This window comes from Marmota monax, unplaced genomic scaffold, assembly GCF_021218885.2.
Source record: "Marmota monax isolate L192 unplaced genomic scaffold, Marmota_monax_Labrador192_F-V1.1 WCK01_AAM20220418_F8-fsc00009, whole genome shotgun sequence".
NCBI classification, from domain to species: domain Eukaryota; kingdom Metazoa; phylum Chordata; class Mammalia; order Rodentia; family Sciuridae; genus Marmota; species Marmota monax.
This window is the reverse complement of record NW_026694710.1, coordinates 10,594,737-10,619,814: the sequence shown is the minus strand read 5'-3', so window position 1 is coordinate 10,619,814 and position 25,078 is coordinate 10,594,737. Positions and strand designations below refer to the sequence as shown.

Below are 25,078 nucleotides of genomic sequence, written 5' to 3'. Positions count from 1 at the left end.
CGACCCAGGGCCACGGCGTAAGGGGCTGCTGTGGATTGCCCAGGAGAGCAGCCAGGGGCCCCCCAGGCCGCAGCAGCCCTGGGCCGGAGCAAAGCTTCAGGCTGCTCCTGCCTCCTGTTCTGGGGCAGGAGGAGAAAAGACCCAGCAGCCCGTCATCCTTCCCCTCTCCCAAGTCCAGAAAAAGAGGGAAGCAGGAAACACTGGGCTTCGGAGGCCTTCCACATGCCCCTCACTTGGAGGCTGCACCTGGGCTGCTGCTCAGGAAGGTGAGCTCAGCACCCAGAGGCCAGATGGCCCAGCGACAGCAAGCGGCTCCTCTGAAATGCCATCCGCAGGCCCATGAGCAGTGCCTCCCCAGGGTGACACCGCGCTCTGGCCTCCTCACCTGCTGCAAGGCCACCGTGAGGGACCCCTAGAGCCTCCCAACCCTGATGTTCTGCCTCCTACACTCCGGCTGCACAGGTTAAAGGGAAAGCTGCTCTACACCAAACAGGGGCCTGGAGAGGAAGCCCTGGGTGGGGGGCGGGGGGCTGTTGGTAAAGTTAGCACCACATCAGACTGCACTTGATCCCTGAGAAGTTCCTAAAAGCCTTTTTTTTTTTTTCCATTGTATCCACTTATTTCAAAAGCAAGCAGACATTTTTTTAGATCTAAAACCCTGGGATCCCATAACAGAAGCCTTAACTAAGCCAAATCCCAAAGTTGAGCGATCTGTTGGTTCTTATTTTGTATGTTCCTATTAAAGGAGAGCAGTGTCGGGAGGAAGGAGCTGGAGGGGCGTGGGTGGGTGTGGGGCGTGTTAGTTAATTAGCTTCGCAAGTTGGAGCTTTTAGGGAGCTGCTAAGAAGCTGGGCAGACAGGCTGCTACAGCAACACAGGTCCCGGGGTCCTGGGGGGACTTCTGCCACCACACAATGCTTTCTGCTTCCCACATGCAGCCCCGGCCCCTGCCCCCTGTCAGCGGGCTCTCCACCTGTGGTCTCTGCTCTGTCCAATAACTGACCACACAGATAAGACACAGGAAGGACCAGGCTGGGCTGCCATGGTGCCACCTCCGACTGCGTTAGAGTGCCAAGTCCTCCCTCGACATGATTCAGGGGCCCAACTCAGCCACAACGCACCTGTGATATTGTCGTAGCTCCGGAAGTTCATCTCGATGTGGTCCCACTCCAGAACCATGCAGTTCTCCATGCTGGGCTGCGCGATGGCCACGTACACGTCGTTCTTGGAGTTGAACGTGTCCACCGACACCGACTGGTAGGGCAAAGTCTGGTGGACAACAAAATCTGGGGATGGGCATTAAAAACAGTTCATGAGATCCGTAAACTCTCCTGTGGGAGTCATCAACCGCCCCTGCCCTTCTCTCCTTCCCATCACGGGTTCCAGAGGCCTGGGGAGGGAGCAGGAGTGTGGGAGCCAAGCAACGCATTCTGGAGGGTTTTACTCTGCAGATTGCAGAGGACCATCAGCTTCTCATGCTGCTTCCTGTGGATAAACAGCCTCATGGGTTTGGCAAAAGATAACACATTAAACAAAACTGGTGAGAGACCTGGCTTTCAACAAGCCAAGGCCAAGAGGAGGCTGCAGAGAGTCTGGAAGCTGTCATGCAGATTGCTCTGTGACCAGGGGGTGCTGTGGTCCACTCCAGCCCTCCCAGCACAGCCCTGCAGGAAAGCAGCCTGCTTCTGAGACTTACCTGGAGATCCCCTGTGGTTGGACGCACCCCAACAGCGCCCCCGCTGTTCAGAACTGACACTGCACTCCAGAGGGCAGCCGCCATCTGGAAACCAAACCAAGTCCTCCCCTGCAGACCCAGAGGTTTCCCAGCCAAGGGGGAAGTGAAACTACAGGTGCTGTCCTGGGGTCTGGACCCTGGCACACATTCTCCTGGTATTTCATGGTGAGTCGAGGATCCCTGTCTGGGTGGCTGCCCTGAGCTGCAGCTGACTTTCTGTATTATACCCGACTGGGAAGGGACATGGAATTGCCAAGGAACGGAGCAAGCATGCGCTTGGGAGCAAGGCTAGCTGGTGTGCAGAGTAGCTTCAGAAATGTAGAGTAGAAGGAGTCTGCTTAAGACACACACACACACACACTAATAAAGGTTGTGAAATAAAGTTTGAGCTACATTTTTGACCAGAGGTGCTGTAGTGTGTGCCACTATTTAATAACACGGGGCCATGATGGGTGCCAGCTAAGGAGAGTCATCCCTAGGAGGAAACCCTCGAATAACCCAGCTCCTTCTCACCCAGTGCTTAACCATCCCATTCCAGTGCCATGTCCTCTGCCAGGCCTTCCCTAAGCAGCCCAATCCATGAAACTCGCTGGGCTGACCCTAGGCACGATCGTTTAAATCTTATTATTTACCATGACTTCAAATAACATCTCTGGGGCTGGGGATGTGGCTCAAGCGGTAGCGCGCTCGCCTGGCATGCGTGCGGCCCGGGTTCGATCCTCAGCACCACATACAAACAAAGATGCTGTGTCCTCCAAGAACTAAAAAATAAATATTAAAAAAACTCTCTCTCTCTCTCTCTTTAAAAAAAAAAATAACATCTCTGTCCAGTCTGGAGATAAGAGTGCCCCGAGAGGGTGAGCACCTGGGCTTGGCCACACAGCCAGATTGATGTGTTTCCTGAACCAGGGGCTCCCAGAAGTCAGGCCTGGGTCCTACTCTGAGCCCCCTACAGCTCAAACCCACGGCGGCCACTCAAGAAACAACCACCGATTAGGAAGCCTCATCAGAGATGTCACTCAAGAAAGGCACCAAGGGGAAGGAAAGGAGCCAGCAGCAGCTGGGCAGGCTGAGGTGGGCACCATGGACCAGGCACAGGAAGGGCAGGTGGAGGAAAGCACCAGGGCTGAGGGGCGGGGCTGCGGTGGGCACCAGCAAGCACAGGAAGGCCGATGATCTGAAACTACCAAAGACCCAAAGCTGGCCACATCACCCCCAGGTCTCATGCACTTGGATCAACCCCCAGTTCTCACGCACAACATGGGGCAAGGACATGGACCTCTCAGGCGAAACGGCGGGATAGATCAGGCCATGTGGTAGAAATGCCTATCTTAGCGCCCCACACGTTAATAAATGCGTTACTGAGGTCCAAGACGAGAGAGCAAGCTTCCAAGGCAGACCTAGCCCAAGAGAGGCAGTGTCCACTTTAATGACATCTAAAGTAAGATGCTGGCGCTTAACCGCCACCTCCTTGCAGAATGACCTTGAATAAATGCTCAACCCATCTCTGCCTCAGTTTTCTCAACTGCCCTGCCCTTACCTAGCACAAAGTGAACTTCAACAAGTTTACTTGAAGAAGTGCCCCCCCACACTCTGGATGCACAGTGGATGCGTGATAAACTCTTTTCCGCTTAATGAGAGTGGGGGTGGTCAAGGCCAATTGTAAAGACTACAGCAGAGCGCATGCGGCCGAGGACGGTGCCGGTGCAGGAAAGAGGGAGGTGGGAGGTGGGCCGAATCCCTAGGAACCAAGAGGGAGCTGCCTCCGCAGCCCGACAGGCCGGAGGTGATGGACAGTGGAGGGACGAGTGACCCTAGTGGACAGGGCAGCTCCCACCCCAGCAGCGAGCGAGCAGAGCATCCTGGTGAAGACAGACTAGGCTTTAGAGTCTATTCTGCTCGAGGTTAGCTGTGTGACCTTGAGCAAGAAGACGGAGCCTCAGGTTCCTCATGGTAAAATGAGAGGACGCCAACTTGCCAAGGCTGTGCCCAGTGCGGGCCTGTGGAGGCTGCTCCCGAGCTTTCTAGACCCAACCACCGCAGCACCTGGATGCTGCTAGAAGATGGAGGGAAGAGTCCCAGCCGCTCCAGGCCCCGCCCCGCCCACTCCTAAAGATCATAGTGCAGTTCCATCAAAGGCTAAGAACAGAGCCACCCCTGCTGGCACCAGCAAAGCCAGCGCAGGAGCCACCAAGCCTGGTTGACCTCACAGGCTTTGCTGGCTTCTGTGTTCACGCGTAGATAAACGAAAGAGAGGTATGCGGTGCGCCTTTTCTGGGGGATATAAAAGGATTCCAAATGCAGCGAGTTCTTTTAATTACAGCCGGGACGGCTGTAAACTCCTCTGGTTGCAGCGGGCTCACCGGAGCCTGCCAGAGGTTCTAAGCACTCCCTTGATGGCCATAACTCATGCTCCGCCTTCCCATTAGTCTCCCAACTGCGCTCTCAGTTCTCAGAAACAGGAGCATTGGCTTTCAAATGCAGGCTGTTTAAAGTGCAGACCAGAAAAGTTTCCATTTTTATTGAAGAATCCCAGGATGAAAAGAGGCAGCCAGGAGAGCGAGCATTCTCCAGATCTACCCTTTAGCAGCCCCGGTTCAATGTATTTTTCCAAAACAGTGGTTTCCTCATATTTTCTCTATATTAACCGGCACAACACAGGCTGTTAAGTCCCTTGAATGACAAAGCTACTTCTTAGTAGAAGACACCAGCAGCAGCCCGCCATAAAAGGAGAAGACAGAAGGCAGAGAAGGAGGAAAGGGCAAAGGAAGCTCGTGGATGTATGTACGTCTGTGCGCATCAGAGCCGCGGCCGGGAAGCATTCAAATATCTTCTCCCACCTCCATCTTAATTTACCTTTCCCAAGCCGCAAAGCAGAATTCTTGTGGAGACAACTCAAAGAACACACATCCTGACATGACATCAATCTACGGGTGTTGAAATATTAATGACACTCTCGGCCATTCACACTGGATTAAGTTCAGGATGTCAGTGGGTCTCTGACAATTTAGGCCTTTCTCCCCCTGGAAAATCAACAGATTTGTACGAGGCTATTTATAGCACTGGCAGAAAATAAATTATACATGATGCTGAGCCTATGGGGAGAGAAAGTGCACATTAATGCATTATTTCTCTTTGCGTTTTCGTCAGCCCCCAAATGGGGAAGCTCCTAGGACAATTAGGATGCAAAGTTCACTCCCTCTAAGGAATTTAGTGAATCATCCACCTAACACGGGCCATCATAGGTAGGTAACAGGGATTTTTGAGTAGTTAAAAATAGACTTGAAGGGGAGGCTTTGGAAGAACTGTGATTAATCGGAAGAGCCGGAGCACCCAGTGGTGGCTGCCTGGTGTTAATTAGTCCCCTTTGCCAAGAAACAGAGCCGTAATGGTGCCTTCCTCTCTCTGGGCCAAATGGGGAGATCTGCTAGAGGACATTGTCTCCTTTCCTGAAAAGCTGAGCTAAGAGGAAAACAAGGCTCTGGGAAATCTGCTTCTTCCCCAACCTCTAGCAAGGAGACAGCAGCCATACCCTGAGCTGCCCATGGGCTTTGATTCTTCCATCTGTCCTTGTTTGCTCCCCAGCCTTTGATGAAGCACCAGAGACCTGGGCTTGAGCTGAGCAGAAGGCAGGAACCCCAAACCTCCACAATTCACTCAACTCCTTCCTGTATCGCAGAGACTACATTTGGGGACAGTTTACACTTTGTGGTGCCACCTTTTCCAGATGGGAGAAACTGTAAGAGCTAATGTGTCCTTGAGTCTCAAAAAAACAGCAAAGATAGCACTGTCCTCTCTCTTTCCCAGAAAGCCCTATGCTGGCTTTCCAAACCGGGGCAGGAAGCTTGCTAGCAAAGACAAATACACACAAGACAGACATGGCCCTACAGGGTTAGGGGTCTCACGCTGCCCCTCGGGTTCTGTTTTAAGACCTGGCGGCCTTGGTTCCAAACCTTCTCCTTTCCAATAATCATTCTCAGTACCTGGGTCATTTTTATGACCATCTAGATGGTCCTAAAGCCAGGAATCGTGTTTTCTTGTATGAATGATTCCCTACTCCCAAGGTCCTCTGTGGCCCACGTCAATCCTCTCAGAAACTGGCCAGTTTCCCTCCACTAGGGCCAGTTCAGTAAGAACAGAACAATGGGAGATGCTACCTTCACCTTGGGAATTAGAGAAACCCCCCCCCCCCCTGAAAAACTAGATAAGAGGCAGAAAGGAGCCCCAGCGAGCTATGGTTTAGCATTTCATACTAAATGATCTCAAATGCCACCTTTTGGTGCAAATGTCATTGACTATGACCTCTGATTTATTGTACTGGCCCCACAGTACAATAAATAACCTCTTAGTGGCCTCAGCTGACTAAAGGGCACCTGCCAATTACACAGCTGAATAAGTCCCCAGTCAATGATGAAGGACAGGGCAGTCCCATGAGACTTCAGGCTTTCAATCAAAAAGAGAGAACTTGTAGGGCCCCTTATTTACAAACAAAGGCATCTAGAAAGAATTTTCACTTTGTGGAATTTTGTTTATCTGGGGGAGGGTGTTGGCAGGTTCTGGCCTCAAGATGATATTTTCTTCATGGAATTTGGGTGTCTTTTGAGTTTCTGCAACTATTTTCTGAGTTCTCATTCCTGCTGCTTCTGCTGACATGCCTAGGGGCTTTGTAGATACCAACTCTCAGCCTAAATGTTTATTTTTACAAACATCTAGAAAGCAGGTTTCATGCTGTGGATTGATCCTCTCTCCTTTAAAAACTGGCTTTAGAAGCGGTAGAAACTGTGCCTGCGCCTTTCATATGGAGATGCTCACCTGCTCTCTGCCTGCTGTGACAGTTGAGCCAGTTGGTATTTTAATTCTATTCTATAACCTGAAAAATGTTTAAACTAACACCCTGAGGCCAGGCCTAGAAAAACAAAACTGAACTTTACATTTTTCTCTCAATGATTTTGTTTCTTTTGATAACTTATATTATTTTTCTTTGGATAACTTACATTTTCTTCTTTGCTACTTATTATAATATACTTAGTGAGCTCTTCTTACTTGGAACTACAAGAGCATTTTATAGATTTAGAAGTCTGGTATTCAACTTCCAATAAACATTGTCTCAGTGAATCAGGAGAAAGGTAAAGACAAAATAATTCAGGTGTGTGACTGATTTCCCATGAAACAGAGACAGACTTGAAAGATGTTCTCATGCCAAACTCCTGAGTTCATATTTTGATCTTAAAAGAGAAAGAAAGAAAACTTTAGAGAACTTTGAATTTTGTAAAGAATCAAAATGAAAGCAGCGCAGTTAACAAGAATCTTTCCAAACAGTTGAGAAAGTTTGCCCACCACGTGGTCTCATTTCTTATAGAATGCTGGAACTTTCTCTAGCTTTGGTAGGAAACCTCTGCATTCTCATTTCCCGGCACCCTGTTGACAACCTACAAGGAAATCGAAGGGCTTGTTCTAAATGTCCACCTTTGGCAAGGCAGGTGCTGGTACCTGTGGTTGTGCACTCGTAGTCGAAGCTGGCCACCTCGTTCAGCTTCTTCTCCTGGTATTCTGGTGGACCAGAGCACAGCACGTCGGAGACGGTGGAATTGGTCATCTTCAACCACAGATACAACCACTTGGCTTTGCAGTCACATTCAAACTTATTACCCCTTAAATCCCTGGAAAGAGAGAGAGAGAGAGAGAGAGAGAGAGAGAGAGAGAGAGAGAGAGAGAGAGAGAGACTTGATATGCTTTGGTAGTGACGTAGGTGTATTAACAGCCTGACATACTTTAAACTCCTTAAACACAGAATTTTTTAAAAGGGCATTTCATGCTTCCTATCTCTTCTGTTTATCATTGTCCTTATCTAGTGCTTCTTGGGGCATGATTCTAGCTGTATAATATACAGACAGTTCCCAGAAATGGCATATCACCTTTCCTCCCACCCTCTTGAAATTGTCACCATGTGGAAATGGGGGAGGGACAATAGAAGGACACCCACAATGTAGGTTCCCCAAAACAAAACAGGATGTTATAGGAAGAAGCTTAAGATCCTATCAAACCATGTCCAGGAAGACGTGAGGAACACCACAAGATAAAGCAGATGGACTCGCTGTTTGGGAGAGTGGGGTCCTCCCATCCAGCAGGCCTAACTTACCATTGGCCTAATGGTACCAAGTCTACTATCAAATGGCAAAATCCAGCACAGGGCAAACCGCACACGGTTTCCCAGGACGTACTACTTGCTATCGATTGTTAACGACAATGTAAAAGAAATGCAGCAAGAAGCAGAGGTGTTGGAAGATACGATTAACCCGGACCCCATGACAAGTGTACACAGACTTAATCTCATTACTTACAGTTCAATCAGAGAGTCTAAGTCACTGAAGACGTCCCTTGGTAGCGCTTTAATGTGGTTATTGGCCAAAGAACTAGAAACAGAGAGTCACATTATAATGTGGTTATCATCTGCACGCCCTGACACTCTGAAGTCCCTGTAAATATAGTTAATGACTTAAATAGCTCTCGACCTCCTCATCACAGCATGGCTTAATTCCTGGCCTTGATCATCAGCACTGGGAGAAAGACATGAGCTCACTTACACAAAGATAACGTTGTAGATGTCAGATTACCAGGGATGCCTTTTTGTGTATGTTATTTATTTATTATTAGTACTGGGAATTGAACCCAGGGTCACTTAGCCACTAAGCTACATCCCCAGCCCTTTTTTGTACTTTATTTAGACACAGGGCCTTGCTAAGTTGCTAAGGCTGGCTTTGAACTAATGATCCTCCTGCCTCAGCCTCTTGAGCCATTAGGATTACAGGCATGCACCACTGAACCAAGCTTGTGTTTGCTTTTAAAATAAGAATTTATAAAGCTGTTTATGCACATCTGTTAAACTTCAGATGGCTGTTTCCTGGAAAAGTCCCTTTGATGGTGTGCAGGACTGTCCCTGCTCACCTACGAGAGCACAACTCACACTGTTCAGATCTAGCCACATGACCTCCACGGGATTCCCCCAGCAGCCTCCAGGGCTGGGCACCTGTGGGACTGTCTGGGCCACTCTTCCCCAGACATAGACACAGCTCAGTCTGCCTCCTGAGGTCTGCACTCAACTCTTCCCACCCTCCCTGACCTCTATACATCTCTCTTCCCGACTCTGTTGATCTTCATTGAAAGATTCTCATTGGCACGCTCCATATTTTAATTATCTGTTTTAATTATTAGTTTATTGGCCATATACCCTCCGCATACAGAAGCAACATGAACACAGAGATGATTGTCTGTCTGTCCCTAGCTATATTCCCAGTTCCTAGAACATTGCCCAGCACATGGTGGATTCTCAATAAATTCTTTGTTGAATGAATGAATTAAGCACCCAAGTGACAGTGATGACAGAAGATGGATATAGTCTGGCCCCAGGAGGTTCCCTAATAGTCCACCTAAGTGAATTCTATCACTTGTGACTCTATGAAGAACCCAATGTACACTCTTTTACATAAAGACTCTCAGCTGTAACACTCAAGAATAATATAATAAAAACTCAGTGAGTCATAATGTTTAGGGAATGACTGGTAATGGCAATTTCATTTTCTCGTTAACAAAGATTGAGGAGAAACTGTTGTGCATGCTTGTCCTTAGTGTTGAAGATCTTCCCAAGATGCCCTGGTCTATGCCCCACCTCCAGAAGTAGACCCACGTGGAAACATGAACTCCTCCTGAGGATTCAGGATCCTGCAATGCCCTGCCACCATCTTGCTGAAGGTGGACATCCATTATACAGGGCTGTCAATGGAAAGACGCTGGGAATCCAAACGCTGTCCATCAAGTCTGGTTTTGCCAACCCCCACGTGCTTGTGGGAGTCTGCTAAGAAACTGGTGCCTACTTTTGTTTTCTCTTATTAATTCAAGAACAAATGACAAAGCATAGTTAATAGACAAATATAGCTGAAATAAGTTGTTCATAGCATCCTAAGGACCCACCCCACCAAGATGACTAAAGACATGTTGTTTCTTCTTAGAGTCAGTTAGCTTGGCGGACTCAAAAGATGTGCCCATTGTGTTTTTGTTTGGGTTTGATTTACTTAGGGTTTTTTTTTAATCATTCTTTTTTTGGGGGGTAGGTACCAGGGATTGAACTTAGGGACACTCAACCACTGAGCCACATCCCCATCCCTATTTTGTATTTTATTTAGAGACAGGGTCTCACGGACTTGCTTAGTACCTTGCTTTTGCTGAGGCTGGCTTTGAACTCATGATCCTCCTGCCTCAGCCTCCTGAGCCTCTGGGATTACAGGTGTACACCACCACATCTGGCTTAACCATTCTTAAACCAAATAGTCTTCCTTCAATATGAGGAGATTTGTAGTTTCTAAATTGCACCCCTTCCCATCCATGTAACTGCAAATGGATTAAAATCCAGTTGCAGGTACTATTTTACATTTTTTTTCTAAATGATTTATATTTTGAAATGCATTGGGAAAGAGGCTGTAGATGTGATCAAACTGAACCCAGTGTAGAAGTAGCTTTTTGAACTTTAAAAAAGGGGGTGTTTTGATTTTTTATGGTGGATGATGGCTTTTTCTGGAAAGCAAAGTAAGAAAGGGTTTTGACTAATTAAAGGTTAATTATTGAGCTGAAAATTTTGGCTGACAGAAAGTTTGCATCAAAGGGATAAGAACATACGGAATACTAAAGCCACAGAAAGTGCATTCAGTGATCGTTCCAAGAATGCAATTTAGAGCTCCCAAAGCAGAATTATTTAGAGGGTCATCCACCCCACTCACACTAAGTGCTTAACATCTCCCTCCCTACTTCATTTTGTCTACAAATTCATGGCACTTACTTCATTTCTGAAACTATTTAACAGCTCTCTGTCCCTCGGGCGTTACAGGACTGCTGAAAACCAATGTCCTAGATTTTAGTTACAGATTGGCCTGGCTTCTCAATGCTCTGAAACCTGATCTATGTTTTTTTACATGTGAATGTGCATCTGAAGGTGCTGGGGGGAAAAATATCAGATCTCTAATTTAAACAGGCCAATTTCAAGCCACATTGTCCCGGGCGCAAAAGTGAACTTCAGAACTGGTGTCTTCTCTTCATTAGAGGTTTAATAAAAACGGAAGGAGGGGGACCAGCTCATTCATTAAACACTGTACTAAATGTGTTTATTTCTAAATACATCTGCAGCCTAGAGGAGCAACTTTAACGTCACCAGATTTGCCTGGAAGTACAGGGCACACTAAAAAATCCAGCTCTGTAAGAAATCCACTGCTCAACCAACTAATCACAAAATGGTTCCTACAGGATTTGCCCTGAACTGGATTCTGAGGGCTTGTGGAAGGTGTGCAAGGGCTTTGTCCTCAGGGGGCTTCCTCCCTTGCTGGGGAGCCAGGACCAGCATCGTGAAACCTCAGCCAGGGTGGCTGGTGTAGAGCATAACAGTGTGTGTGTGTAGCCAGCAGAAGGGGGGACAAGTGAAATCAGGAAGCACTTCATGGGGGAAGCGTTTGGACTTGATTTATACTTTGAAGGAGAAGGCGTTTCTAGGAAATTGAGGACAGAAGAAGTAGCATCGCAGGCACGGGGAAGGGCATGAGGAAAAGTCCTGTCATAAGATGAGTGGGGCATGCGGGGGCACACGGAAAGCCTCGTGTTCTCAGGATGTCCAGGGTACTGAGGCTGGAGAGCTAGAGGGGGGCCTGGGGATTTCCCCCTCCCAGCTGAGATGAGCCTGCTTCCCCTCCAATGCATCTAGAATACCCTGGACCCACGTGGAGGATTCCCTCATTCTTTCTGAATTTGCGCTCTCTGGATGTCACACAGAGAAGGAGGTATGTCTTGTAAGCATGCACATAGGATAACACGTGAAATAATTCACAGGCATGCACACGCAAACAGGCATGCACACACATATCAATGTCCATGTACCCACAGGCGCACAAGCACAGAGATAGCAAATCCACACTCAGGACCTGCCAGGGTATGTACGCCCTCCCCAGAGGGAGGAACAGTAGCCAGTTGGACAAATGAAGTGGCCATCTGGACTAAGTCAGTCACACAGGCTTACTTAAAAACAAAGCCCCTCAGTCCTGACTTCTGGGAGCCAGGCTTGCCCTCTCCAGACACCTCAGCTGTCCAGTTAGAAACCCCGTGTGGACACCCAATCTTCCAAGGCTATCTAGCAGTCCGTGGAGAAATCGAGACTTAATGAGTGGAAGGCGGGCACCACGTTTATTGACAATGGTGTTGAGGTCCACCGTACCTCGAGCGTTCCCCATGAGGAATGGGCTGGGTGCCACCAGCGTCATTACCTGCAGCAACCCTACGAAGTCAGCACGATCATCCTCTTATTAAGAATAAGGAATATGAATCAGTGATGGCCTTGAGGTTTGAGCCCAAGTCTATGGAACGCCAAGCCCATAATCTTAGCCTCTACAAGACTGTAGGGATCTGGCGTCTAGACTGAATCGGAAACAAGTCAAGGCTTTTATAGGAAGAAAAGGAAACCTGGAGGCAGAATGTCAAAGAGAACCTGCGCTCTCCAGCATGGCCGGGTGGATCCAGGTGTCCTGTCTCTCACCATGGCACCCCACCTCCCTGCTCCAGAAACCCCCTGCGGAGTTCTGCCAGGTAGCCCTCCAAACAGGGCTCCCTGTGCCCAAGACAGATCACTCCCCCCGGCCCCCCGGCCAGCATCGGGGCTTGATGTGATGGCTGTCTCGAAGACCATTATCTTTCAGGGTCACACCCAAAGGTACTGCCCTCCCTGCCCAATGTCCACACCCAAAGCCCTTCAGATTTCCCAGTGCTGATGAGACCTGTCATCTTCCTCAGACACAAATATCAAGCGTGCCAACGGAACCTGGCTCCTGCCTAATAAATCACCCTCACCAAGACAAGGACTATTTTTGCATTTTCATAAATACAGCCACTACTTTTTTCTAGTTGTATAAATTTGCTCAATGTGTGTACTTGCTTCATTTTGATATGCCAATTCAAATCAATTTAATATTTTTTTTTTGTCTCCAGAAAGCTATTGAGGAATCCGAGAGCTTAGCTGAACCCGCAGATTAATCCAACATAAAAGAAAAAGTGATTTGCATTCAAATGAGAGGAACCGTGAAGATGTTTCTGTTCTGCTTGGTCCTAATTCTGATCACATATTTAATTTTTTTTTAGTTATAGGTGGACACAATACCTTTATTTTATTTTTAATGTGGTGCTGAGGATCGAACCCAGCGCTTCACGCATGCTAGGCGAACACTCTACCTCTGAGCCACCACTCCAGTGCCCTGATCCCGTCTCTGACATTTTGTAAGCAGTTATTTATGCCTCAGTTCTCAAATCTGTACAAGGGGGACTCACAGATTATCACAGAAAAGAGAGGAGAAGGCTCATAGGCCCCCAGCCCTGTACTGACACAAGTAGGTGCAGGACGCATGTTAGCCCCCTTGCCGTTTCCTCCACCCAGCTGTGAGGCCCCTCACAGCTCAGGGCTCCTCACTTCACGTGATCCCAACTGCGATGCAGGGGATGGAGAAGGTAATTAAGCCAAGTGTTGGTAACCACAAAGAGCACGGTCTGCTCCACAGCAGAAAACCTGGGCAGCCAGGAGGTGAGTCTCCTTCGGGGGACGTTGCAGTATGGAACTATGGAGACAGAGACACATGCCAGGGCCAGTCCTACTCCACACAATAAAGGACGGGTGACATTTGCTACAGGACTTACAGGTGAGTCAGATCCCGGAGGCCGCGGAAGGCATTTCTTGAAATGGTTTCTATTTTGTTCCCTTCGATGAACCTAGGGGAGGAAAGTCGCATAATTCAACTGAATTTCCTCTTCTGAAAATGTCTAAAAAAGTGATCCTGGTATGATTCTGGAGAAAAATCTAGAAGCATTCATGAATCATCACGTCTCTGAAGACTAAGTCAGTCGCAGCAAAGTCCACGTGGGAGCAAGGCACACGAGCGTGTCTGCACTCCCTCCTTCCGGACAGCACGGAAGTCTTCAAACTCAGAGTTGGGATGGGGTAGGGAGTGCATGGGACAAAGACAAGAAATGCTCATCTCCGCGAGACCGGAGAGCTTCCAGACATGCCCCCAGCCAGCTCAGCTCTGCTTGCATTTCACAGTGCCTGGCTGTCCACAATATCACAGTCCCTTGAGGAGACTCCAGTGTTCTACATGGTGCTATTAAAGTTTTTGAGGAGGGAAAGTTCCGTTAAGCTTGTTTCCCAGTAACCTTGAGCTCCTCAAGTCCCACCCTCCAAGCAAATGGGTGAAGAGGCAGGGATCCTTTCCAGATCTGTGCCAGGAGGAATAGGGAGTGTGCTGAAGTTGAACCAGGGCTGGCTTTCTCTATCTGTGCTAAAATGGTGCAGGGCTTGCTTGCAACCATCACACTGGTGGTGCTTTCAACTCTGTGGGGAAGACAGGGCGTGAGTGTACTGTGACGACTCCCCAGGGCCACAGAGAACTAAGTTTTAGTTTATGGCTTTGCATTACGTCAACTGTCAGGGGGCCTTTGATGAGGCGGTCCAAGAAAGGGGCTTTGCTAGATCTGTGAACGGGTTCTTGATCCTCACACTGAGAACTTCCTGATGCCTTAAAAAAATAAAAAATAAAAAAAAGAATCTGGGGTCTCTTTAGTAATAGACTACAGCATAAACTGACAAGCTCACTTCCTCTCCAGTGACCTGGCCACTGAGATGAACTGCCTGCTGGGAAAACTCACAGCTTCCCCTTTGTACCTCCCTCGCCGAGTGTGTGCCTTCAGAGAGGCTGGGGTTGGCTGGAATTAGCAACGGGGTCCTGCCGTTCTTTCCGTATCACGTACAAGCCAGAGTACCACATGATCACAGCATCCAAATCACATCTACTCTAGGGGAAGAATTCCTCATTCCCCAAGACCCCAGGTCAACAGAAAGTTTCCCTATACCCAGATGTGTCTAGAATTCCAACATCTACCTGTTGACATCAAATAAGAAAGCCTTAAAAATCCCGCTGAATGCTAAGTAAGGAAATCCTATCTGATGGCAGGATTAGCTTTATGACAGATTTACGGAATACCAGAGTGAAAGAATTTAGGGGGAAAAAGACAAGGTGTCCTGGTGCAGAAACCGGAACAAGGCAAAGTTTGTTGCTAGGAAAAATAAAAATAAAAACTACACATCCAGAGAGCAGGACAATCACCTTTTTTTCTTATAGAGGGGAAAAGAAAATACAACTCAGCAGAATCCACAGGAAATACTGCGGAATACGGGACATGGAAGAGCTGGATAAAGAACAGAGTTGTACCCCCAAATAGGGAAACTTTGTTTAAAAATAAGTAACCCTCAGAACCCTTCAGCCCTATTTCTAACTAATCAGCAAATCCATGCCTGGTTATGAGAGGTAAAAATATCCATCGCAGTTTCCAATTTTGCTTACTCCACCACAAATTAAATGTCACCAGAGAATGAATGAATGTCTTTCCCTCTTTGTTTGCTTCCCCGCTCTTTGTCTCCAGCCTCCCCCAGCGTGTTTACAAGCAAGGAAACTCTCAAAAATTGGTGCAGAAAAGAGAATAGGGTTTACTTCACTTGAAGACCCACCAGAGATGCTGTCCTAGCTTAGGACACAATCCAGCAAGCCACCAAGAGACAGAACACTCTGGGAGCAGACAATCACCACACTTACAGGTATTCCAAATGGAAAAGTCCAGCAAATGCATCGTCACGGATCACGGTGAATGAGTTAGAATTCAGCAGTCTGAAAATAAGACAGATATCAAGGCAGAGACGCAATGCCTGAGCCATGTGATACAGCCCTTTCTGTTTCTTTTGCTGTGTTCTGATTTGTAGGCAAACCTGGGCTGTTCTCAGCCCAAGAGCAGCCCATTAGGTCCCCAGCCTCATTTCCACACTACTGATACAGGCGATAGGGAGTGGGTTCCTTTTGGCCAAATTTTCTGGTCATTTCCAATACTCTACACCTCTCACCCCTGGGTTTCTCAGTAAATATGAGCTGATAATTCTAAGGTGAGGCACAGCTGAACAGCTAGGGAATGCTTTATAATACACAAGAAACCATAGAATCATAGACCTAGAAGGATCTCATCCAACTTTATTTTTAGGGAAATCCAAACCCAAAGAAGTTTAGTGATTTAACCAAAGTCACACAGTTGGTGGTGGGGGGAAGTACCTTCTACTACATTATACATTTCCATGAAAAATGTCAGAAAAGTTTAAGAAGTCTTCAGAAGACTCTTCATCATTATATAGTTTTCTATTTGGTAAAAGTCTATCTAGTCTATAGTAATCACTTAGAATACCTAAATTTATATTTATACTCCTACCATGGTAGAGAAAGTTCATTCTAATATCATTACAATTCTAAGAGAATTCAGCTTTAAAGCATAATGTTGTAAGTAGACACATAACACTTCAAGAAAAAGTATCCACAGTCCGTTTATTTAGGAGGAGGAATGATCTACATTTCTGTATATCTTTCTGTAGCTTATTGCTTGCTTTAGTTTACAATCTCATATCAAATTTATGAAACTAATATGATAAAGAGAATGAGCTGTGTACTTGACTTTTTCTGGCAATGATCTGCTTTGGAGAACTGCTTTTTGGACATTTGTCTTCACTAACAAACATTAGCTGACCTGGGTTATGGGTACTGAACGTCACTTATCACAGTGACCTGGGCATTGCTCACCAAGAAGTGCTGGGACGAAGAGTAGTTATGAGTGAGGTCTTTGAGTTTTGGGTTAGAATCTGTGATTTTTTTTTTTTTTTGGTAAGTTACTTAATTCTCTGACCTCAGTTTCCTCATCTGTCAAATGGGAAAATCAAAATACCCTCTTCAGAGAGATGATATGCTCATGAGATATAATGAAGCACATAAATGCATACTACGTTCTTGCCTGTTTAATGGATAAACTAGAAATGCTCCTATTTCCAGGGTAATATTAAGACCTTAAAAAGTAAGTTTCTTTTAAAGTGAGATGTTTGGGGAACACTTCATTCTCATCATGATTGGTGTAATCACCTGCCCAGTTGCTGAATCTGGAAGTCGAATCTACAACAAAGTCCTGGAAGACAGCATGGACCAAAGTCGGGAGAGGACCTGGAGCAAGGAGCCTTGATACTTTGTTGAAGATACCCTGGGGCCAGTGCACCCCAAGAGACAGCTAGGGGATTTCAGGAAGGACTGACACCAAAGAGGCAGAGACCACCCTTCAAGGACCACACTTCAGGGAACCCCATTTTGCAAAGAGAACTTTCCATACTTACAGCAGCTGCAGGGAAGGCAGATGGGAAAACATTCGGTCCTTGATTTCTGAAAAAGTTCCATTTACTAAGCTCCTACAGGCAAAAAAAGAACAAAAGAAGGCCTGGGTTTCTTTCAGGAAGTGCGGGCGGGGTGGACAATCCGCCTGACCCTCCACCTGCACTTCAAACTCTTCCTCTCAATGAGGCTTACCACACGAGGCCATCAGCTTCCCCGGGGTAGGAATAGGAAGAGTGGGGCCTCTTGCCAATGCATTTGATCAATATGAAAACTAGTCTGGATACTAGACACCTGCACCATCGGTCTGGCTTCCTTTAGAGACATTAGCTCAGTCAGCTCCAATCAATCCCCAGGCTTCCTTTGCTTAACTACAGGAGGCCCCGGCTGCAAATGGATAATTACTTCACCTCTGCCCAAGATTCTGTGTGTGCAGACACAAAGTTAATGTTGGCCCACGAAACTCTGGGGTAGAATTAAGCATTCCCCTTGGGAGCATGTCTCTGAAAGACACTCAGAGCACTTCTGATTAAATGCACCGTGAAAGCCTTGAGGGAAAACTCAAAAGACACCTGAACTCCACTGTGCGGGGGAGGCAATGCCATCTGCCAGATGAAACGGTCAACTCGGGGGCAAGAAGCTTGGCTCTAGTTCTGCCCCCAGGTTCCCTTCCCTTCCTGGCCACAGCAGGACTTCAATACTTTATTTCCGTTAACATGCAGATCAATTAAGCAGCTGCTGGTTTAAAGGATTTAACAAGGGGAATTCTAATTTCTGGAATCCTCCATGTCACCTGACTTGGCAACAGTAAGAATCAAACAAGCCTTCTGTTCTTCCAGCCACACTCTCCTGACTTCCTATAAATGCAAACAGGATGCCCCTGCTCCTAGGTCCAGGCCCGGGTCTGGCCTTGGACAAAGGCAGGGGAATGTTGTACATGAGCAAGCACGGTAACGTCACTCTCAGGACTCCCTCTTCTACAACCCAGGGGGCACCCCAGCACCTGGGCCTGCAACAAGGGAGATGTCCTGGTAGTAGATATGGCCCAAGAGCCCTTCCATAGCCATTAGGACGGCTAGTCATTGGACCTGAGTGGCTGTATGACCCAAGTTGAAAGCCTCTCTTAGCAGGGGAACAAGCAGTGCCAAGCCCTTCCTAGTCATTCACTCCAGAGCTGGAAAAGCAGGCAACACAATGTGAGGGGAGGAAGGGCAAGAAGACCCTTGGACTTCAACAAGAACTGGGCTGACTTCCTGCCCTTGACACTGAGCTGGACAACCCACATCCCGGGGCTCCGCCAAGATCTCGGAGCCCCCTCTTCAGGCCACGTGGGGTGGCCTCCACTTCCAGAGGCTGCATGCCTTCCCAGGCTCTTCTCAACCTGCAGTGTGGAGGGAGGAGGAGGCCACAGTGCCAACCTCAGCCCCACTGTGAGGTGGGGCAGGGAGACTCATCGAGTCTTAGTTTGCACCCCATCCAGTCGGGTTCTGCTGCTCCTCTGGCAACCACACACCCACCACCCCACAAGCACAAACACAGCCTGTCAAAGTTTAACGCTGCAACCCAGAATCACAAGTGGACGCCAAACGCCGACCCTCAGGCTCCACTCCACAGACCCTACCTCTCCATGGGCCCCAATCCTTCACTGTCACCAGATCCCCCAGGTGGGACTGATGCAGGTGGACCGCGGGCCACACTTTGAGAAATACTGTCACGGGGACCTGACTGGGTTTCCAGACTCTAGAGCTCAGGGTCCCTCCATCCTCCTGGGAACCGAGACTCCACCCACGTCCCTAGCGCTCCCGCACCCAAATGCCAAAACAGGGACTGGTGAGAGGGGTCCGGCGCGCTGCCCCAGCGCCAGAGGCAACTCCCTGGCGGCGGCGGGCACAGGGTGGGGCGGGGTGGGGGCTGGAGGGGTCCCACTCACAGGGAGCTGATGTCGCCCGGCACGATCCTGGGCACCCAGGAAGAGCCCACGCAGATGATGGACTCCTTGGTACAGCTGCAAGTGGCGGGGCAGCGCGCCAGCCGCCTCACCTGCGCGCTCCGCGGGATCAGGCACGCGGCGCCCAGCAGCAGCAGCAGCAGCAGCCCCAGCGCCCCGCCGCCGCCTCTCCGCAGCGCCATGCCGGGTCCCCGGTCCCCGGCCCGGCCCCGACCCCCGCCGCCGCGCCGCGCGCTCGGACCCGGCGCCGCTGCAGACCCGGGCGCCGCTCGCTGCTCGGCCGCGGCCGCTGCTGGCGAGGACTCGGGCGCCGCGGGTGTGGGAGGCCGAGCCGCAGCCGAGCAGCATGCTGGCCGCCACCCCCACTCGGCGCCCCCACCCGAGCCCGGGCTGCTGGGCGGCCGCCGCCGCTGCGCCCGCCGCACTCGCGCCCGCCTGACATCAGCACTCGCGCCCGCAGCCCCGCTGGCCAATGAGTAGCGCACGGCCAGGCCCGCCCCGGGGGGGAGGGGGCCGCCGCGCCCCGGAGGGCGACAGGGAAAAGTTGGGGGACCTCCGGGGAGGGGCCAGCCCGGACCGAGACCCCTTGGGAGTCTGACCGAACCGCAGAGGATCAGATGCCCGCAGTCCCTCCACGGGCTGCAAAGAAGGTGGGGGAGATCTGAGTCCTTAAAGCCTGGCCACAATGTGAGCCCCAAAAAGTAGGGACAGGGAGAACTGGCGTTCAGTGGGGAGGGGACTCTGCCCCGGGAGCTTTGAAGAGTCCAGACTTTTGAGCAACCTTTAGTGATTTTGAAGTGAGCCGTGGGGCTCAGCGAGGGTGGCTTTGCTTGTCTTCTGAGAGGGCACTGGGTTCTGGCTCCATGGCATCTGGTTACTGGAACCAAGCGCTCGCCCAAGCTGAAGGCTTGTGGAAAAGGGAAGTCGCCACAGCTGTATGCGCCTCTGTCACTCTGGGCCCTGCCTGAGCTTGACAAAAAGCCTGCAAAAGTTTTCCCTCACTCAGCAAGGTGGCTTATCCGGCAGCCCACCACCCCACTAAACAGGGGATGCAAACTGATGGGAACCCAGGGCGTGATGCGTCTAGGAACTGCTGCTTAATCTTTGCTGATGGTTTGAGGCAGATTGATTTGCTGATAAGGAAAGAGCCAGAAGGCATCAGGACAGGGCCTGTGGTCTAAGTGATTTGGCCTGGGATGGGGATTGGTTACCTGGCCCCACTGAGTCCCTTTGGCACTCCTTGAGTTTGTCATATGATCTTGAGTTAGCCCGCAGCTGGGGAAATCAAGGAAAAACACAAAGCAGAACCCAAACAGTGGCCCGTAGCCCACACTGCTGAATGGGGGGGGGGGGGGGGTCCAGAGCCCCATCCTGAGGCTACAGACCAAGGAAACCACTTCTGATATGGAGCAATACCCAAGAAAGGCCCAGCACCAAAGTTTAGGGCTATTACTTCTTCACAATTATTTATAGCACCATCCCCCAGGAAAATACCACACCAGAGCACTGTGAGAGGGGACAGAGGAGCAGGCCCTATCTTCAGGGAGCCTGAGTCTAGCTCAGCAGGTAGCCCTAAAGGAGTAACTGTACAGGGCTACATGGAGGGCACAGACCTTCCAGAAGAGGTTCAGAAATGTAAGGTGAACTCACTGTAGGAAACTTCATGGAGGGAGTTGGACGTTCATTGCGGCCACCATTTACCCGACACCTCGCATCCATGCAAACCAAGCTACATTTATCATTTATTCTCACATCTACCCTGGGAAGTGAGTCTTCCCATTTTATGGATAGGAAAATTGAGCGCCAAGATGTTTTTTCTTGCCCGAGGTCACTCAGGACCCAGCCAGAAGGATTATACTCCAAAATTGGCTGCTGGGTCTGGGGACAGCAACAGATACAGGGACCCAACATCATGCATGTGTCTTTCTAAAGAAGGGGCTGCTGCTTTACAGAGTGGTAGAGATGAGGCTTCACAAATGTAGCACTTCCTGCCAACCCAGGACAAGAAGATCTGCATTGAAGCCTGCTGGAGGTCCGGGGAGGTAAGTGGGCTCTGCCCCAGAACCAGACAGGCCTAGGTTTGGCACCCAGCCTGCCGTGTACTACTATGTAATGCTGAGAAAGCCAGGCCCTCTCTGTCCTCTGTTTCCTCACCTGGAAAAAGGGAGCTTTCCTGGCTCCTGAGCCTGCATTTTAATCAAGGTCTGGGTCACAGTCCAGCACCCTGGTTTTCCATTGAGCATGATACAGGTGATACTTGGCCATGTCTGGATGTATTTGTGATCGTCACCGAGGGGTGGTAGAAGCCAGGGATGCAGCTGAACATCCTAGAGTACACAGCAAAGAATGATCTGGCCCACAATGTCACTAGCATGTGGCCTAGTGACCTAAACAGATCCTTGGAGAACTCTAGAGGCACAGATTCCAGGCCGGGCTCCACTTCTCACAAGCAAACCCTCCTTCATGTCATTCTCACCTCCTGCTGCTCTTCCCTTACCTGTTTCATGGGGATAAAAAGACTTCTCTCTCTTCTCTAAATAAATGTGACTCATCATCATTATTACTGTCCTTACTCTCGGCAACTCAGGCCAGCTCTGGCTCATCCTAGAACACAGTGCGGAGAGAAGCCTGCAGTAGGGAGCTGGCAGAGCTGGTATTTGTTTCGGCTCTGCTGAAGACACTCAGTAAGCGAGTGCTTGTAAATTATAAGGCACAGTTTATAAATTAAGATATAAAAATGGAAATGCAGATGACTTTGGTTTGGTTCCAAGATCTTCAGCAGTTTAAAAAAAAAAAAAACTTAATAGACAATCAGAGAGACACAATCTGTTTCCAGGAAATAGCAAGTTTTTTGAAGATGTAAAATCCTCATTTAGATGTACACTTACTCAGGCGGAGCCCCGTGACATGAATGCACGTTGCTACCTTGAATATGGATGAAATGGTAGCTCAAAATAGTATCCAATCATGCACACTCACATTCCGCTGCCTGTCCGTTCAGTGGTCAGTATAGACTGAGAGGTTGCTAGGTGCTTGCTGGGCGTCCATATGAAGCAATGGCAAAGACAGACATGGTCCCCACCTTCATGGGAGACACATGCGATGACAAATGATGGTAGGACCCATGAAGGAAGAGAAAAGGGGAGACCCTAGTTGAGTGGAGGGAAGGTGGGGCTGGAAGCCTGACTGAGGACTTCACTGAGCATGAGGAGGAGAAGGAGCCAGGGGAGAGGCAGAGGCTGAGGAAGGGGCAGTGTCCTCAGAAAGCAGAGCATGTGCAAAGGCCCAGGACCAGGAAGAGGTGCATGCTTGGAGGGATTCAAATGAAGGCCAGGGTGGCCAGTGCACAGAGAAGGAGGGAGAGGGAAAAGGTGAGATGAGATCTGAAAGGTAGGGAGGAACTAACATGCAGGACTTGTACTAAATAACGCAAGGAGCCTGCCTGTCGTTCTAAATGCCATAGGGAGTCCACCTCTCCCATCAAAGAGGCATGATGTCACGTGTGCTTCAACATGGTTATTCCAGATGATCAGGTACAGAATGGGAGGAACTAGTCCTGGAGAGAGATGGTGCAGCTGGAGAGATGCAGAGTGGTGTGCGCTCAAGGTGCAGCTTGGAGGGAAGATCAGCAGGACTCGGCATGGGGCTGAATTTTGGGGGAAAGGTGAGTGAAATGTCCATGGGTGTGGGCTAGAGCCAGCGGGTGGCTGGAGGAGCCATCTCTTAAGACAAGGAAGCTTAGAAGAGCAGAGGGTTGGGGGAGAGTGGTATGGGGAATGTGGCATTGGGAGGTTGAGTTTGAGGTGACCTCGAGGCACCCACAGGCACAGGTGGAGCTCAGGGGTGGAAAGAGGAGCTGGCATCATGGGAATGTTCACTCCAGGGGAAGCTGTGGTCCTTCCTCGGGAAGCCCAGGCTGTAATGTTGGCTGATGGAATGAAGAAGTGACATTTCAGAAATCCCAGACATGAGGGACAAGATCCATCCCAGGTACGGTCAGCGAGGAACGGCAGAAATTTTACAGAAGGCGGTGAATCTAAGAATACTGCAGTTTGGGAAATCTATTTTTAGATCACAGATCATCTTCAAATCCTCAACCAAACTATGAATCTTGTGAGAATCTTCAAGACTCCATCAGGCTGTTAATCCCCCTCCCCTACTTTCCAACCAAATCCCACCTCCACCCCCGGCCTGGTCCCCTCACCAGGACCATAAGCTTCGGCTTCAGAGGGCCTTTGCTACTGCCTAGTGCCTCTGGCTTCAATGCTCACTGTAACAACCGAATAGAAATCATTCATCCGAACCTCAAAGTTATTTCCTGGTTTGCATGAATACAGACTAGATTCCCTGGGGTTAAAAAAATTTTTAAAAGCCTCCCCCACACCCAGAGTTTGCCAATCCCTCTCTGACCACATCACCCTGATATGCCACTCTGTGGTTGGCTGCTGGTCAAATGTGGATGCGGTTCCTGGCTCCCCGTCATTTCCTCTCCAGAACTTGGTGGTGTCAGAGGCTGGAGCTCGTTTTGAAGCTGCCCCTGATAGCCTCTTGAATTCAGTTGTGTTCTTGAAGGGCTGCCAGTCTGCATTCTTCCTGAGTTTCCTAAGTCAACTGAAAGACCCTCGGGACCCTGGTCACAGTTCCAGTGACCTTTGTCACCTCCTCCACCAGCATAAGGGACTCCTGTTAGCTCATGCCAGCTGCACCTTCTCATGGAGACAGGACGCCATCTTGCCTCGGAGGGAATCAAGCCTCCTCCGTGTCCAATCCAAGGGCCTCACTTGACCAACACCTCCACATTCCATTGTACACCTCAGCTAGACTATAGCATTCCAGAACATTCCAATCCCCCAGCCACAGTGACTGGTTTAGATATGAATACACCACCCAGCTGGGACAACCAGGGCTAGCAAAATCCCTTAACTGGGATTTTTCTTGAAATGTTGGGAACAGAGTCTCTCTGTGCCACTGACCTGGGAGCTGTGTGACGTGAGCCTGCAAATCTACATATCCAGAGAGAGGCCCCACCTGAGAGGGATCTCAGGGGTGTTGCTCACGTCTCAAATCAAGCCTACCCTTCAACTCTTCAGTTATGTGAGGTAACACGTGGTCTCTGATGCTTAACTTCTCTGAATCTGGGTTTTGGCCCATTGCATCCAAACAAATCCTAACTAATCCACTGAGTTATCATCAAGAACAGAGGCCATACGCAGTGACTGAGATGAGCAACTACCACAACTGTCTCGCCACATGCTCCCCCCCAATTTTATGATGTCCTTTCCTTTCCCCTTGCTCAAGAAATTTTGAAATCCTGCCTCCCCTGCACATGCACACTTTTTTGTTTTGTTTTGTTTTTATTCTCTTGAATAATAGCATCAGTCTATTTTATTAATTCACTCAAGGAACCAAGTCAGGCCCTTGTTGATTTTCTTTCTTCTACCTTAGTTTTCGACATTTCCTTTCTATCTTTGTTAATTTTCTCTGTGCTGAGTTCGCTACGCTGTTACCTTTCCAACTGGTTTCTTCTACTTCATCTGAAGTCCAATACTTAGGTCGTCAATCAGTTAGAGTCACTTAACCACACGAGTCACTGCATTTAACAGGTCACTTGTTTTGCACTTTATTTATGTTTACAAGACCGAAGGCCTCAGCTATGTTCCTAGTTCTAAGAGAAGGTGCCAGCCTTTCAGTTGGGTTGTGCGAGGATAGATCACAGGCGGGTGGAGCGTCTGTGAGCAAAGATCTCCTAAAACAAACAGGGTGCCCTTTATAACAAATTTTCCTGGACTCGAGTTTACTAGTCAACACAATAACTGTATGGGAAATCTCTTTGTTCTTCTTAGTGAAAAGTCTTAGCAGAAATTCTCTTTCAGAAGTAGGAGTTAAGAAAAAAGTAGAGATTTAATTTAAATTTATAATAATAGATCTGTAAATATCCTCTAAGCTCCTCTCTTATCCATAAACCATGGTTAATCCAGTGCTTTGCACTCTGAATCTTGAATCTGAAGATTCTTACTATTAAAGGCTGTCTGACCTTTGGTCCCCACTTAACTTTAATCAAGGCTAAATCAAATATATTGGGGACTTATAATTTTTCTGTCCTACCACATCTGAGTTACTCTGTGATCAAATGTC

General features: G+C 48.9%; 1 protein-coding gene across 1 annotated transcript in view; it reads right to left on the bottom strand.

The window, feature by feature from the left end:
• The window catches only part of Lgi2 (leucine rich repeat LGI family member 2), a 29,706-nt gene extending 10,581 nt beyond the window's left edge, over positions 1-19,125 (bottom strand). Inside the window, exons 1-7 of the mRNA XM_046423938.1 lie at positions 18,926-19,125; positions 17,001-17,072; positions 15,400-15,471; positions 13,451-13,522; positions 8,077-8,148; positions 7,226-7,395; positions 1,122-1,286 (exon numbers count right to left, since the gene is read on the bottom strand). Of these exons, the coding sequence (XP_046279894.1) occupies positions 1,122-1,286; positions 7,226-7,395; positions 8,077-8,148; positions 13,451-13,522; positions 15,400-15,471; positions 17,001-17,072; positions 18,926-19,125 (823 nt within the window). The remainder of the gene's footprint in view (positions 1-1,121; positions 1,287-7,225; positions 7,396-8,076; positions 8,149-13,450; positions 13,523-15,399; positions 15,472-17,000; positions 17,073-18,925) is intronic.
• Positions 19,126-25,078: the final 5,953 nt, after the last annotated feature.